Source organism: Carassius auratus, chromosome 1 (assembly GCF_003368295.1).
Source record: "Carassius auratus strain Wakin chromosome 1, ASM336829v1, whole genome shotgun sequence".
NCBI lineage: Eukaryota > Metazoa > Chordata > Actinopteri > Cypriniformes > Cyprinidae > Carassius > Carassius auratus.
This window is the reverse complement of record NC_039243.1, coordinates 27,349,364-27,365,226: the sequence shown is the minus strand read 5'-3', so window position 1 is coordinate 27,365,226 and position 15,863 is coordinate 27,349,364. Positions and strand designations below refer to the sequence as shown.

Sequence of the window (15,863 nt, the reverse complement as noted above, 5' to 3'; positions counted from 1 at the left end):
TAATTAGTAAGTATGCTGACATCATCCATAGCAACGAGATCAACCCCACCCTTACTTTTAGCTTAGGTAAAAGTTTGTCTCAGCAGCTTTGTAAATAGGTTTTAAGAAAAAAAAAAAAAAAGAAAAGAAAAAAAAAACCTTAACTAAAACTTTTTATTGCTAGTTAAGAGAACTCTTAGTAGTAAGATAAAATGTTTTGTGAATACAGGCCCAGGTGTGAAATTCCCTATTTTCATTGAATTAGAATGATTATTATATCAGTGCCTTAGTTATTGTCCTTAGTGTGGAAGGCCTTTTAAATCATACATTTTTTTAAACTCATAATAATGTTTATAGAACCAATAGCATATATAAGGCTGAAATAATCAACAAGACAAAGTTTAGATAGCAGCTAGTGCTGAATGAATGGTTGAAAAGTAGAAAAGAGGAAAATAATAACAATAATAATAATAAATGCTTCAGTACTCCACTGCAGAAATTGCTGTATTCCATCTTTGTTCCTTAAACTCCAAACAAGGGGTGTCTAGACTTTGAAGTCTCTGCAGACTGTGACCAGATATAGTCCAGTGCAGTATAACATCATTAGCAGGGCAGGTTAGCACAATCTGCTGGTCTATTGCCAGGATAGCAAGGTTTGTTAGATAGTTTGTGTGTGTGCGTGTGTGTGTGTGTGTGTGTGTGTGTGTGAGAGAGAGAGAGAGAGAGAGAGAGAGAGAGAGAGAGAGAGAGAGAGAGAGAGAAAGAGAGAGTGAGGAGTGAAAGAGTGAGAGAGAGTGTGTGTGTGTGTGTATGTGTGGATCAGCTTTGTATGACTATAACCATATATATATATATATATATATATATATATATATATATATATATATATATATATAGTTATATAACGTTATAGAAATGCTTATAATTTTAGATAACTAAATAACTAGATAACTAGATAACTATATCAAAACCCTGGTATATACTGATATATAAATTCAGACACAAATATTTTATTTCGTTTTAAAAGACGCATAAACAAAACAAGGGTTAAACTGCAAAAATATGAATGAATGAATGAATTAAGGAACACATTAAACAAACAACTTATTTACTTAAAAAACGATAAATGATGATGATGATGATGATGATGATGATGACAAATCAGGAGTTAACCAAGTTTGTTGACTTATCTTTAGTCTCTGCTTTTGTTGTTTACTTGTCCTGCACTTAAATATCTCTGTAGCTCTGATTGTTGGTCTGATCTCTCCCCTCCTCTCTCTCTCTCTCTATCTCTCTCTCTTCCCTCTCTTTCTGCTGGAACAAGCAGATGTAATCTGAGTGAGTGAGTAGTTGGTGAGCGTGTTAATAGTGTTAGGCTGTAGGCAGGGTGCCGTTCTGGTTCGGCTCAGCTGCACATGCATTTGATGGATCACTCTGCTGTCAGATCAATTTTTTGAAATGCAATGGAACCAGAGAGACAAAGAAAGAAAGAGTGAGCAAGACATGGAAGGATAGAAAGGGATGGTCAGGGTGGAGTTAATTGTGTGAGGAACCACACCAAGAGATATAAAAGGGAGGACATATGAAGACACCGGGGGCGAGAGATACTGTATAAAGACGATACCACCATAAGAGAATGCCAGAAACAAAGATGGGCTAAAATGGTATTGCTAAAGAATGAGTGGGAGACAGAAAGGTTTAAAAAAAATGTAGTGAAAACTATCTGATATTTCCCTCTCCATCGCCCTTGATATTTATAGCTGATGAGGACTTGAGGCTAGAGAAAAAGAATGATCTCTTTCACCCATGTGCTGAATCTGGTGGTAACTGATTATTAACTACACTCCTCCATAACAGCTAAAACCCAATTTTTTCGATTTGCACACCACAAATATGTAGAAAATGTGCACATACTCACTCTTATTCACAACAGAAGCAGCAAAGGTCATTATTACCAGTGTGTTAGAGAGAGAGCAGTTGCTAAGGGAGGTTTAGATGTTTATCTATGCCAAAGAGTAATAATGAATAATGATATAATTATTAAATAATCACAAAACTTTAGGCCATATCGTGCAACCCAAAGAAGGAAAAGGTAAACTTGGAGCTTAAAAACAAAATGTTATGTTACATTATACTATGTTACGATACGATATGGTACGATACGATTAGATGCTAGATTAGATTGATTGATTGATTGATTGATGTTGCTGCTTAAGTTCATTCTTCTGAGTTGATTAAACGGGTTTTGGAGGTGTTTTGGGTGCATTTTTTTGGGCTCAGCTGGGAATGTTCCAACTAGTACTACCAAATGCAACTTCTTCCGTTCTTCCAGTTTTCCGTTTATTCGATGAAACAGGCAGTCTAATCCACAAACTTTACTGCACTGGTTGAGCCAAAATAGTTGGACATGCTCGAGCAAACAGAACGATGTTTTGAAAGACTCACAGTGTTTATGTTCCTTTGGAAGTCTACATATGAATGGTCTGTACATAGTTGTCTCTGCACAACTGAGATAGGAGAAAATATTCTAACATGGAAAAATTACCTCTACAGCACCCATTTTCTAAAGAACTAGAAAAAAAAGTCCTTTGTTGTATTGAAAAAGAAAAGGTTCCTTTTTTGACATCAGGCTATAAACCCTTTTTGCTTTAATTGGAACATTTATTTTTAAGAATGAATAGTGAGCTGGTGATTTGAGAGTTGCTTAAGAGTGTTTGGAGGGAGTTTAAGAAGAGTTTTCTCGAGCTGTAGAGCTGGCTAAAGGGAGCTTTGAGGTTATGGAGAGGTTGGGGAGTTTTAACAGCGGATGTGCTTGAGGTCTTTAGTCGAGCAGATGCATGTTGAGAGACTGTGAATTAAAAAATAAACGGAATATGTTACTGACTGATGGAGTTTGTGGAAGAAGTGACAATCGTTTGTCCACTTTTTCCTCATCCCACGTATTCTCCCATCCAGTACCACTTTTCCCTCTATAGCTTTGTTGTAAAACCTAGCTAGCTGCCTTTGTTGACTAATGCCTACATAGACAGTTGTCTTCTAAAGTAGCATTCTAAACAAAATTTACATTCACAGTTTTCCATTAGCATGTTGGGGTTATTACTATTTAAACTAACTGTCTCTTGTTTTGAAAGTTTAAAGTAAAAGTGAAGTGACATGTGGCCAGGTATGGTGACCCATACTGGGAATTAGTGCTCTTCATTTAACCCATCCAAGGCCACACAGTAGAGAACGCACATACTCGGAGCAGTGGGCAGCAGCGGGGGGTTCGGTGCCTTGCTCTTAGGTCTCAGCTCAGTCATGGTATTGAAGGTGGAAGAGAGAGCTGGTTATTCATTCTCCCCATTGAAATTGACTGCTGGACCTGAGACTCAAACTCACAACTTTCGGGTTACAAGTCTGACTCCCTAACCATTAGGCCATGACTGCCCCTTTTTAATTTACTAATTTCATTAACTCCTGTGATGCAAAGCTGAATTTTCATTATCATAACTCCATTCTTCAGTGTCACATGATTCTTCTGAAACAATTACAATATGCTGATTTGGTCCTCCATTATTTTATTCAAATTATAAATTATTTTATTTATAATTTAAAATTGCATTTTCTCCATTTTTTTTATTATTTCTTCGTTTAAGACTTTTCTTGCACCTAAATATGCTGTTATATCAATCATCTGTCATATTTTTTTATATAAATATCTTCATTTACACATTCCCATACCAGGACCAGTTTTATTGTAATGTTTCACTTTCAATTAGTTAAGCAATGCTTAATTAATAATGCATGGACAAGCATTGACATGATTCTCTTACACAAACAGAAGATAAACTACAGAGAAACTAAATGGATCAAAGAAAAGGTCAATTAAACTGTGCATTTATACATTTAAAGTGTGTTCGCTCAATGCGTATTGGAAGCTGTTGCTTTTTTTCTTCTTGTAGGTCACCACAACTACTTTAAAGAATTTAATGTTTTCCCTTGCAGTTCTTAAAAGCTTCACATATAAACGACAACGTTTTCAAAACAATTAGCATTTACACACATCCGCAAAATTGACAAAAACGCTGTATTATATATGCCAGGTCAGTAATTTGCGCTGTCACCTTGTTAGTAAACAGTACCTCTAGGGAAATGATGATTATATGTTGCATAAGATGCGTCTCTTCTGTTGGTTATTGGTGAAGTAAAACCATACTTTGCTGAAGAAGCGTAGCAAACTCTTGAGCAGCAACAACAGTAGAATACTCCGGCATTGTTCCGTATGTTTGTTTGCACTTGCCTTTAAAAATCGACACATACAACACATGTCTACATATCTAACATGTACTACGCACATGCATGATGTCACCATTTTCAAAGATTTGCCGTTTTGGGTACGGTAACTGTGGCATTTTCAAAAACTTGCACTTTGAAACCCGTTTTCCAAAATATGCATTCCAAAACACTGTTGTCCTGAAAACGAACAGGCAAAACTCATAAAAGTCTCCTTTTTTGGTTGAAAACACTGTCGTGTAAACAGCTCCTAATAAATGTGAAATCAATTCTATCTCTTTTTGTTATTTTTTCCTAGATGACTCAGGAGCAGTATATCCTGGCATCTCAGCCAAACCCCCTCCAAAGGCCAGGATGTGCTACTGTGTACCCGGTGGGGATTTATGGATGGCGAAAGCGCTGTCTCTATTTCTTCATCCTCCTCCTCCTCGTCACCATGATCGTCAACCTAGCCTTGACGATCTGGATTCTAAAGGTCATGAACTTCACCGTGGTGAGCACTTCTCTATCTCCTATTGTGTTCTTCTCTTGCTTATAATATTTATTTGTTTTCCAGGGTACGCTAATGCAAACATCACTGTTGGACAACCCCTAAGTATTAAACTTTGGCGCATAACCTGTCCTGTGTTATTGGCATGAATTATACCAAAAATCTGGTATTTTCTTGAGGAGAGATGTGCTATTACTTGCATTGTCTTGCACTGAAGGAAGGATTTAAGCCATATAGGGACTTGAATATCAAAGATAACCTGAGAGATCAACGACATATACGTTTATTTATACACACATACCTTTATTTATATATACATGGAATAATCCATCTATCCTTGTGTTTTTGTCATACTTTTACTTGCCTTCGTAAAATAAAATATCCACATTATTTAAACATGGGAACATGAGAAGGAAACCACCAGGGCTTTTAAGCAAACACTGTCTTACACTATAACTGTCAGCTAAATATCTTCATAGTGTCATCGCAGAGAATTCTTGCATAATGTATTTATAAGTATGTAATGCTGTAAAGTGACAGTTATAATGTCTAAAGCAAACTGTACATTCCCTCCTGTGATTACTGTAACTTATCTTGTGCAAACCTTCAGCTATTGAAACACTGCCAATTCTGAGAATGAAAATCAGTTGGAATGATCGCACATGTCGGTCGAACACTTTGACATCCTGGAACTCCCCCTTAAAATTTCCATCCATTGTAATGGCAACCAAAGCTTGATAAACACATCATAAGTTACATGTCTATCCATTTTCACCAATTTCTTCAAAAAAGTATATTTTTCAGTGCAATTTACCTGCTTGGTCACCAGCTATTCTAGTTGTAATATCCCACAATCCCCTGAGGTGCCACTGCTTGGACTGGATATATATGTATGCAAATCAGCTTGGTCAAGTCAATCCTTCCCTACTGTTTTCATAAATGGTCCCCAACAAACAATTTTTACAGTTTCCACAAAATCTACAGTAAGCTGGCCCAAAACAGCACGGGGGGAGATGGAGGGAGAAATGGAGAAAGTGAGTGAGTGAACAAGATTGAACATCAATGTTGAGGAAGGGAAAAAGGCAGATGGGTAATTTCACAGGAGCCGTTATCAAGTCTCTAGGGTTGGCGGATTCTGCTGTTACGAAATCCAATTGTGCAGATGAATTTCCTTCCCGTTAACCCATGAAGCCGAATATTCTGCTGATATTAGTCAAATCCCTCACTGTGATAAATGTCACACAAGACATAATTCTCTCTTGTGTGTGAATGTGTGTGCGTGAATGTGTCTATTTGTTGTGAACAAAGAAAGTAGCTGACTGTGAATGTGAATGTAATGTTCAAAGTATCCATTCCTAAATAGTATTTGAGATCAGAATAAGTGTGCCGCAAAGCATAGTATGTTGAACAGTATGTAGAGTATGCCAGAAGCCCCCCGATGGTCTGATATTTCAGGTAGATTTTTGAAGTGTGGATCTGTTAACACTCCAATGGCTAATATTGCCCACAATCCATTGAGCTTTGATGAAGGATTCAGTTCAGAGCTATAAACATGAATAAAAAGCATTAAAAAAACCTACAAACATGGTGCATGTGCACAACCAACAGTCAAGTAGAGAGGATTAGATAAATGGGTTCGAGTTACTAATAATAAAAATTGAACCCAGTAACATCAACTTTTAAATGCATCATTATGCAAAAAAATATGAGCAGAGTTCTCCTCATGAAGACCTATGGCTGGCAGATCAACGTGCTACTTCTTTTCTGTCCATTATGGTAAGAAGTTAAATTAAATGTGACAGAGCGGTCCTTTTAAAGACACAATTGTATGACATGATAGTATGTCCCAAAGCTTGCCTACTATTCTACTACACACTCAAAAATGTTTTAACTAAAGTCATTGACCAGACTTTAGTTACTTCTCAAAAGTGGTCAGTTCATGTGTTTTGGTTTTTGAAGATAAGTGACCCAGAGAGTTTTTGTAGAGAGAAAGAGCAAAAAAGTGGGCCAAAGAAATTTACATCTTTGAACTTTGAGTGAAGTCGAGTAATGTATTTGCCCTCTTTCAGAGGAAGTGCACAGAGGTTGTCACACAGCCCTCTCGCTTTTTTTCCCCCTCCATCAGTCTTTTCCCTATTCAGTTTCTCTTTCTGGAATGCATCTGATCTCTCGCTCTGTGTGTATGAGGTTGAAAGGCTGTTTTTAAAGTGGGTGCATCATAAACAGATCGAACTGTGTGTGTACAGTACAGTACGTGTGTGTGAGCATGAATGCCCTGGGTCATTGTGTTTGTAGGCTTGCTTGAATGTGTTTGTACCAATGCATTTTTACAGAAAGCACTTTTATATAGACTGAAATAGAGTTTGAGCAACTAAACGTGTTTAAATTTATTCGGACATTAAGCATTTTCCAATGGATTTTGAGCATTGATTTAGCTACTCTCTTAAAAATAAAGACACTTTTTTGGCATTGATGGTTCCGCAGCATCTACAACATTTTTATATTGCACAAAAGCTTCTTTATAGTAGAAAGGTGCTTTAAGGAACTAAAAATGTATCTTCTATGGAATCTTCTTATTGGAAGCTTTGTTTTTAAGATTGTTGTGGCATTATCTGATCAGATTCAGATTCCCATCTCGTGATAATCCATGTTTATCAATACGTTGATTTATTCAAATGCTACTGGCTTGAAATGAGTTTGAATTAGTAACTGAGAAGATCCATCCAAGCATATCTTTCATTCATAGCAGTTTCCCCTCATTATTTCTAAACTGAATATTACAGAGCAAGCTGGTTTTGATATAAAGTGCAAGGCAATCATTTATGCATGCTTCCTGTTTGGTCTGCTTATTAAAGATTTAATAAATAAGGTTCCACATTTGAATGATTGCTTCCTGATTGTTTATTAAGTTTCAATGTCATGGGTCAGAGCAGTAAAAGGACAGAGTTAGCCGTATGCCTGTTAGTGCAGGCTCGTTTTTCTTTTTTTTTTCTTTTTTGTTTAAATGAAATGAAAGCTGTTTCTGTGAAAAGTATTTACTAATTTGGCACATGAGCTATTCAATACAATTGAAATTGAAAAGGTTCCAATTCAACAACCACAAAGCCCCAGCCAGGAATAAGAGAGAAAAAAATATCTGTAATAAAAGAAAGAGTTAGGCAATGAGATCAAATCATTTCGGAGGCATATAAAGCTATTAGGTTACTCTGCTGGTCGCTATTTTTGAAATAATGTTTTTATGCTTACCAAACCACATACAGGTGCTGGTCATATAATTAGAATATCATCAAAAAGTTGATTTATTTCACTAATTTCATTCAAAAGGGGAAACTTGTATACAATATTAATTCATATTTCAAATGTTTATTTATTTTAATTTTGATGATTATAGCTGACAACTAAGGAAAATCCCAAATTCATTATCTCAGGAAATTAGAATATAACTTAAGACCAATACAAAGAAAGGATTTTTAGAATTATTGGCCAACTAAAAAGTATAAAATTGAAAAGTATGAGCATGTACAACACTCAATACTCAGTTGGGGCTCCTTTTGCCTGAATTACTACAGCAATACGGCGTGGCATGGAGTCGATCAATCTGTGGCACTGCTCAGGTGTTATGAGAGCCCAGGCTGATCTGATAGTGGCCTTCAGCTCTTCTGCATTCTTGGGTCTGGCATATCACATCTTCCTCTTCACAATACCCCATATATTTTCTATGAGATTAAGGTCAGGCGAGTTTGCTGGCCAATTAAGAACAGGGATACCAGGGTCCTTAAACCAGGTACTGGTAGCTTTGGCACTGTGTGCAGGTGACAAATCTTGTTGGAAAATTAAATCTGCATCTCCATAAAGTTGGTCAGCAGCAGCAGGAAGCATGAGGTGCTCTAAAACTTCCTGGTATAAGGCTGTGTTGACCTTGGACCTCAAAAAACACAGTGGACCAACAGATGACATGGCGCCGCAAACCATCACTGACCGTGGAAACTTAACACTGGACCTCAAGCAACATGGATTGTGATCAGTGGCGGCTCCAGACAATTTTGATTGGGGGGGCAATGGGGGGGTCCTAGTCATTTCAAGGCGGGTCTCATGAAAACCAACAAAAAATACAGTGGACACGGCTAATAACTGCATATTACTGCTACTAAACAACAAAAACAACACATCATATAAACTACTTTGTTTTTAATTTATTAATTAATTGCAGTTTGCAAACAATATGCTTAAACTTTAAAGGGTTGGCGCTTTAAATGGTTTGCGTCACCAATACGCATTAATCCACAAATTACTTAAGCGGTTAACTTTTTTAGCGTGGCTGACAGTCCCTCTGAAAAGGGGCCGTGCAGACACCTTTGGAGGGGCAGGTGCTCGAAGTATAAAAGGGGCACATGGAACAAGGCTTTAAATGACGCTGCTCAAAATATCAGTACAGCAATATATTTTACAAATGCTTTGATGCAGTTTTGAAAAGAAACAATAGAGAAGACAATTTTAAGTTTAAAATAATATTAGCTCTGGTATTAGAAACTGAAATGTCTTAAATTGTTCCAACCTGATGGCTTTTTCTTCTCTGTTCTACAGAATAATTAAGAACAGTGGTTATAGTAAAAACTATAGAAAACACTAGTGCTTCTACATTTTCCTCTTTCTCACCAGCCTCTGTCTCCTGGCTTGCTGTTACCTGCTCTCTTTTTGTCACTTGTGCCTCTACATTTCCCTTTTTTCTTCCTCTTCCTCCATCTCCTCATTTGATCTATTACTTTCCACAAGGCTCAATTTACTATTTCAGCATTAATCTATTATTTTAATAGATATTATTGAGTTTACAGGCTAAAGTGGTCTTGCTGTGGTAAACTGTTGCTATTGTAGAAAAAATATATATTTGTGTCACATTTAAAGTATAATTATATTTCTGAACATTTCTGAATTGTTTTTTATTTTTATAATTATAATTCAGATAATGAGAAAATATGAATAAGCCTTACCAGTATATTGATAATTATTTTTAAGGCACTCTATGTGTTAAAAAATTAATAAGTACTGTAATATAACAATAGTTTAGTCAAATATCATAAAAAGACCAGGCCTTTCGATGCCTGTGAAACTTTTCTCCCTCAAACAGCACGCTAGTGTTATTTCTACACTACAGGCTACACACAGCAATATAAACAACATATCTGCATGTTCTCACATCACATCGTTCTTGTAAAATAATAATAAGTAAATAAACACCAAAATCACTTCGCTGAGAATGAAACACCACTTACCAGCAGCCGCAGTGTTGAAAATATCCTTTAGCAATTAAAAAATGCTCGTGAGGAATCGTCCCAGTCGGATGAGGTCATGAGATCATCATGTTGGTCATTTTATTTACGGCAAAAGGGAATGTTATTACAAAAAAAAAAATCGAGGAAATTTTGCTTTGATAAAAGGGCATTTAATGGGCAGGAGCAGGTGCTCAAGTGAACCGGTTCTTTCGGACAATTAGATCAAATAAAACCAGTTGAAAAAAAAAACGGTTCACCGGTTCTTTTGCGCTCGACGTAATGTCATTCGCGATGACTGCCCTTCATTCAAGCCTTCGGTTTACCCGCACTCATAACACTAGCACAGAATCAGTCCAGAATCAATCATCAAAAGAATCAGCTAGGTTCAGACAAGCTGTGAGTCAGTCTGCTTCACGCTGAATCACACATGCGCAGTATCATCAGCTCCTCGGTTCTCGAATCAGAGGCGTCCGACAGAAAGGGTTCTCGTTTAGTGTACGAATAAATGTCGAAATAATTATTATTTATTATTATTCTGCATAGTTTGAAGATATATATTTTTTATATTTATCCCGGATATATATATATAAATATATATAATCAGGAGGAGGGTGGGGGGTCAAATGGGGGGTCAAGGCGTTTTTTGGCAGGGTCTTGAGACCCCCCAGGACCCCCCACCCCCCCCCCCCCCACCCCTCGCGCCGCCGGTGATTGTGTGCCTCTCCTCTCTTCCTCCAGACTCTGGGACCCTGATTGGGACCCTTACCCAAAGGAAATGCAAAATTTACTTTCATCAGAGAACATAACTCTGGACCACTCAGCAGCAGTCCAGTCCTGTTCAAGACTGGCTTGACACAAAGAATGCGACAGCTGAAACCCATTTCTTGCATACGTCTGTGCGTAGTGGTTCTTGAAGCATCGTCTTTAGCTGCAGTCCACTCTTTGTGAATGTCCCCCACATTTTTCAATCCTCTCCAGAATGCAGTTATCCCTATTTCTTGTACACTTTTTCTACCACATCTTTTCCTTCCCTTCGACCCCTCTATATTAATGTGCTTGGACACAGAGCTCTGTGAACAGCCAGACTCTTTTGCAATGAGGTTTTGTGTATTGTCCTCCTTGTGCAAGGTGTCAATGGTTGTCTTTTGGACAATTGTCAAGTCAGCAGTCTTCCCCATGGTTGTGGAGCCTACAGAACTAGACTGAGAGACCAATTAAAGGCTTTGCAGGTGTTTTGAGTTAATTAGAGGGTGGCACAGGTGTCTTCAATATTGAACCTTTTTTCTCAATATTGTAATTTTCTGAGATACTGAATTTGGGATTTTCCTTAGTTGTCAGTTATAAATATCAAAAATAAAATTTGAAATATATCAGTCTGTGTGCAATGAATGAATGCAGTATAATATACAAGTTTCACTTTTTGAATGGAATTAGTGAAATAAATCAACTTTTTGATGATATTCTAATTATATGACCAGCACCTGTATTTATTATATCAGTGTAATGTATATTATATCTTATATCAGTTTTCAGTTTACCCCTGTGGTGACAATGCAGAATTTTCTATTCTAATTCTACTCTTCAGTGTCATATGATCCTTCAGATTTATATATACATTTTTTATTGTATTTTTTTGTATTACAACAAGACACTTGTGAGTAATCACATATGAAAACATCTTATTAAAACATACTGTATTACATCTTATGATCCTAAATTCTAAACAGTAATGATTTCCTGTTGCACAACTGAAAAATGACTTGTGGTTTAGTGAGGGGGGTCAGTTGCAAACTGAACGAGTGATCCTGAGTCAAACCGCTAATTCACAAAGGCCTTTGTAGTAAATTATTTTCCCTTTCATTTTGAATAACATCCGCAGATGAACAGTGCAGAAAAACATCAGAATGCATATTAATAAAATAAATGGGGTCAATTATGATTTGAATTTGTTGAGTTTAAAACCATGTTGCTCCAGGGGAATTCTCGCTATAATAGCTTGAAATTTGCAGAAACAAACTCACCAGTAATTCGGGTAGGTTATACAACACTGTTAAGAAACTGTACTTCTGTAATTATGCAAATACAGAATTACCATATTTAAAAGCAGATTGTACGATAATGTACTTGAATGGGGGAACGTTCAGAGTTCATCCAACGTGAACCACTGCCGTGTTTCTATGTCATCTTATCACTCATTGCTAATAGATGAAACTTCCTAATAGATGAATCTTGACGTGTTTGTTTTCCGTCCAATGGTTATGACAGTATGTTGATTCGGAAATGAGGTATGACAAAACCCAGGACAGATGTTGAGACAATATGGCTCTTGTAATCACTGATCTGTCACAGCAAGACATGCTCTTTGTATAAATAATGGTGTGTGCGTGCTTTGTGCATCCAATGTTGCCTTCCTTTTTTAGTCCAATATTTCTGACACATATGGCGCAGATCCACTTTAATGCTGATTTTGTGTGTGTGTGTGTGTGTGTGTGTGTGTAGGAAGAGAGATGGGAGTGAGAGAGCAAAAGACTGCTGACTGCAGTGATCTGTATCTGTAGTGAGACGAGGTCTGGAGAGTGGGAGATATTCAGAGCAGGGTGTTGTTTTGCTGCCTCTTTTGACAGCTAATCCACTGAAAAGTGAATAATGGCAGGACTAGCTGTTTCAGTATTGTTTTAAGAAACACCAATCAGCACTTTTAGTCGAGGCACACCTGAATCTCACCTCGCTTCTGCAGTATATCACCTACCCATCAGGTTTAATGCTCCCTGAAGAGTTCAGAGGGTCAGCAGAAGGCTTGTGTATGCATACCGCTTTAGCAAATGGTTGAGTAAATTGAAAGACAGCCATAGTTTTAGTATATGCGCTGACTTCTTTGTAAAACTTTAGTTCTTTTTAAAGAAGAACAGCAGCATTTTCTTAGCTTGTTTGGAATAAGAGTTTGATCTACTGTGAAGTAGGAGTTGCTAGGAAATTACACTGCCTTCGTGTGCTTGTCGGAAGATTACCATTCAAAGGCTTTGGGTTGGTTTTTAAGTTAACACTTTATTTTAAGGACCAATTCTCACTACTAGTTACTGTAGTTGCTTATTAGAATGCATACTACTAGCATATTGGCTGTTTATTACTATTCGTTAGACACATATTACACTTTATTCTTCATGACCATATTCAAGATCCTTTAACCTGACCCCATGTAAACTTAACTATTAACTAACGACCTACTTAACTATTGATTTGAAGCAGCAAATGTGAAGTTTATTGAGGGAAAACTCTTATAGTTAATGAGGGAAAACTCGTTCCTTGATCTAAAATGTTACTGTTTTTAAAGGGGGGGTGAAATGCTATTTCATGCATACTGAGTTTTTTACACTGTTAAAGAGTTGGATTCCCATGCTAAACATGGACAAAGTTTCAAAAATTAAGTTGTACTTTAAATGATTTCGGTTTGTCACAAGTTTCTGAAAGTTTTTTTCGAGTATGGCTCTGTGTGACGTTAGATGGAGCGGAATTTCCTTGTATGGGTCCTAAGGGCACTTCTGCCGGAAGAGCGCGCACTCCCGTATAGCAGAGCACTGAGAGCACAACAGACTTCACTGATAAGAGCGAGAGCGTCGCAAAATGTCACAAAAGAAGTGTGTTTTTGGTTGCCAGGGCAAGACAACCCTGCACTAATTACCAAAAAAAAAAAAAAAAAGCATTAAGGGACCAGTGGATGGAGTTTATTTTTACAGAGCATCAACGGAGTTGTGCAAGTGTTTTTGTTTGTTCCCTGCATTTCGAAGATGCTTGTTTTACAAACAAGGCCCAATTTGACGATGGATTTGCGTATCGTTTATTTCTTAAGGATGATGCAATCCCAACGAAAAAGGGTCACGATCGTGTGTTGGAACCGCAGGCGGTGAGTAAAACTGCTTAAAATATCCTTGTTAGTGCGTCCGCCTCCCATGCCGGAGACCCGGGTTCGAGCCCCGCTCGGAGCGAGTCGTTGCTGCTGCTGCTCTCGTTCAGTTTCAGCCTCGGGATCTGATTCTGGATCATAAATAAACGGCTGAATCTGACTGTTAGCCATGGTTTGTTTTGGATTAAGTTTTTTTTTTTTTTTCTCACGGTAATGTCACAACTTCCAAATGCTCTCAACGCAAAAGGTGCTCATGATTCTTTAGCTCCGCCCACACTTCACGCCTCCAGCCGGTCGTGTTTTTCCGGGAAGAATCGGTACAGACTATCTTTCTCTTATGAATATAATAAAACTAAAGACTTTTTGGAGTTATGAAGGATGCAGTACTACTCTATAGGTACTCAAGATTAACAGGATATTGAGTGAAAACGAACATTTCACCCCCCCCCCCCTTAATGTTTTCCAAAGAGAGTCTCTCACTGTGGCTGCACTAAGGCTCCTACTGACTTTTGAATGTTAGTGTATGCATGAAACTACACTGAACAAAATTATTGATAAAACAATTTTGTTTTTGCCCCCATTTTCACAAATCTGTCTAAATCTGTGTTAGTGAGCACTTCTCCTTTGCCAGGATAATCCATCCAGATGCCAGAAACCATAGAATGTGAGCATTTGCCCACTCAAGTCGGTAACAACAATGAACTGCTGCCAGGTTGAGACCCCGATGAAGATGACAAGCATGCAAGGAAGCTTCCCTGAGTTTCTGACAGTTTGTGCAGAAATTCTTTCGTTATGCAAACCGATTGTTGCAGCAGCTGTCCAGCTGGATTTGGAGGTCCTGGGATGGTGTGGTTACATGTAGTCTGTGGTTGTGAGGACAGTTGGATGAAGTGCCAAATTCTCTGAAATGCCTTTGGAGATGGCTTATGGTAGATAAATTAACATTCAGTTAACAGACAACAGCACTGGTGGACATTCCTGCAGTCAGCATGTCAATTGCACACTCCCCCAAAACTTTGTGCTGTGTGATAAAACTGCACATTTTAGAACGGCCTTTTATTGTGGCCAGCCTAAGGCACACTGTTTAAACAGCATCTTGATATGGCACACCTGTTAGGTGGATGGATTATCTTGGCAAAGGAGGAGTGCTCACTAGCACAGATTTAGACAGATTTGTTAACACTATTTTAGAGAAATAGGCCTTTTGTGTACATAGAAAAAGTCTTTGAGTTCAGTTCATGAAAAATGGGGGCACAAATAAAAGTGTTGCATTTATAATTGTGTTCAGTGCATATGAATGAAATGACTGTAGCTAGCAATAATCATTGTATACCAAAACATGAATAAAATTAGGCACATATTAAAAGTGTTTTTTTTTTTTTTCTGCCTTGTATATAAAGGTACCGTCATCCCAACTCTGTGGTTCAAATTATCTCTGAAGTTCTTGGATTTAAGTACAGTATGACTGGTTATTCATGAGCAACTTTCAAGGTTTATTTCCAAGGTATCCAAGGTGCAAATGTTTAGCTAGTTAGCATGAGTCAATCAGTACCTGTTGGTCGGTGTCAAACTTAATCAAATGGCTGCAAAAAACATCTTTCTCCAATGACAGATATTCAAAAGTAGTCATATTTTTATATGAAACAAAATTTCTGTGATTATAGTTAAGGTTTTAGCTTCTGATTTATTTTTGTAGGGGACTTTATAATATACATTATGCTAAAGTTGTGGGTAAGTTGACTTTTAATTGAGTAAAAATGCTATAATGTGTCCAATCGAAAAATCATTTTTATTAAAAGTAGAAAAAGTTTCCATTTTTAATTTTACATTTTAAAGTAAAAAAGTATTTTTTTTCTTTGGCTTTTGAAACTGACAAATTAAATTAAGAGACAGTGGAAATGTTCTTATTAAAATAACTGGTCCAAATCTTTATACAGTAGCCGATTATATC

The 15,863-nt window shown here is 37.3% G+C and overlaps 1 protein-coding gene across 1 annotated transcript in view; it reads left to right on the top strand.

Annotated features, from left to right (window-relative positions):
* The window catches only part of LOC113106136 (zeta-sarcoglycan-like), a 239,840-nt gene that overhangs the window by 154,983 nt on the left and 68,994 nt on the right, over window positions 1-15,863 (top strand). Inside the window, exon 2 of the mRNA XM_026267767.1 lies at window positions 4,550-4,744. Within this exon, the coding sequence (XP_026123552.1) occupies window positions 4,550-4,744 (195 nt within the window). The remainder of the gene's footprint in view (window positions 1-4,549; window positions 4,745-15,863) is intronic.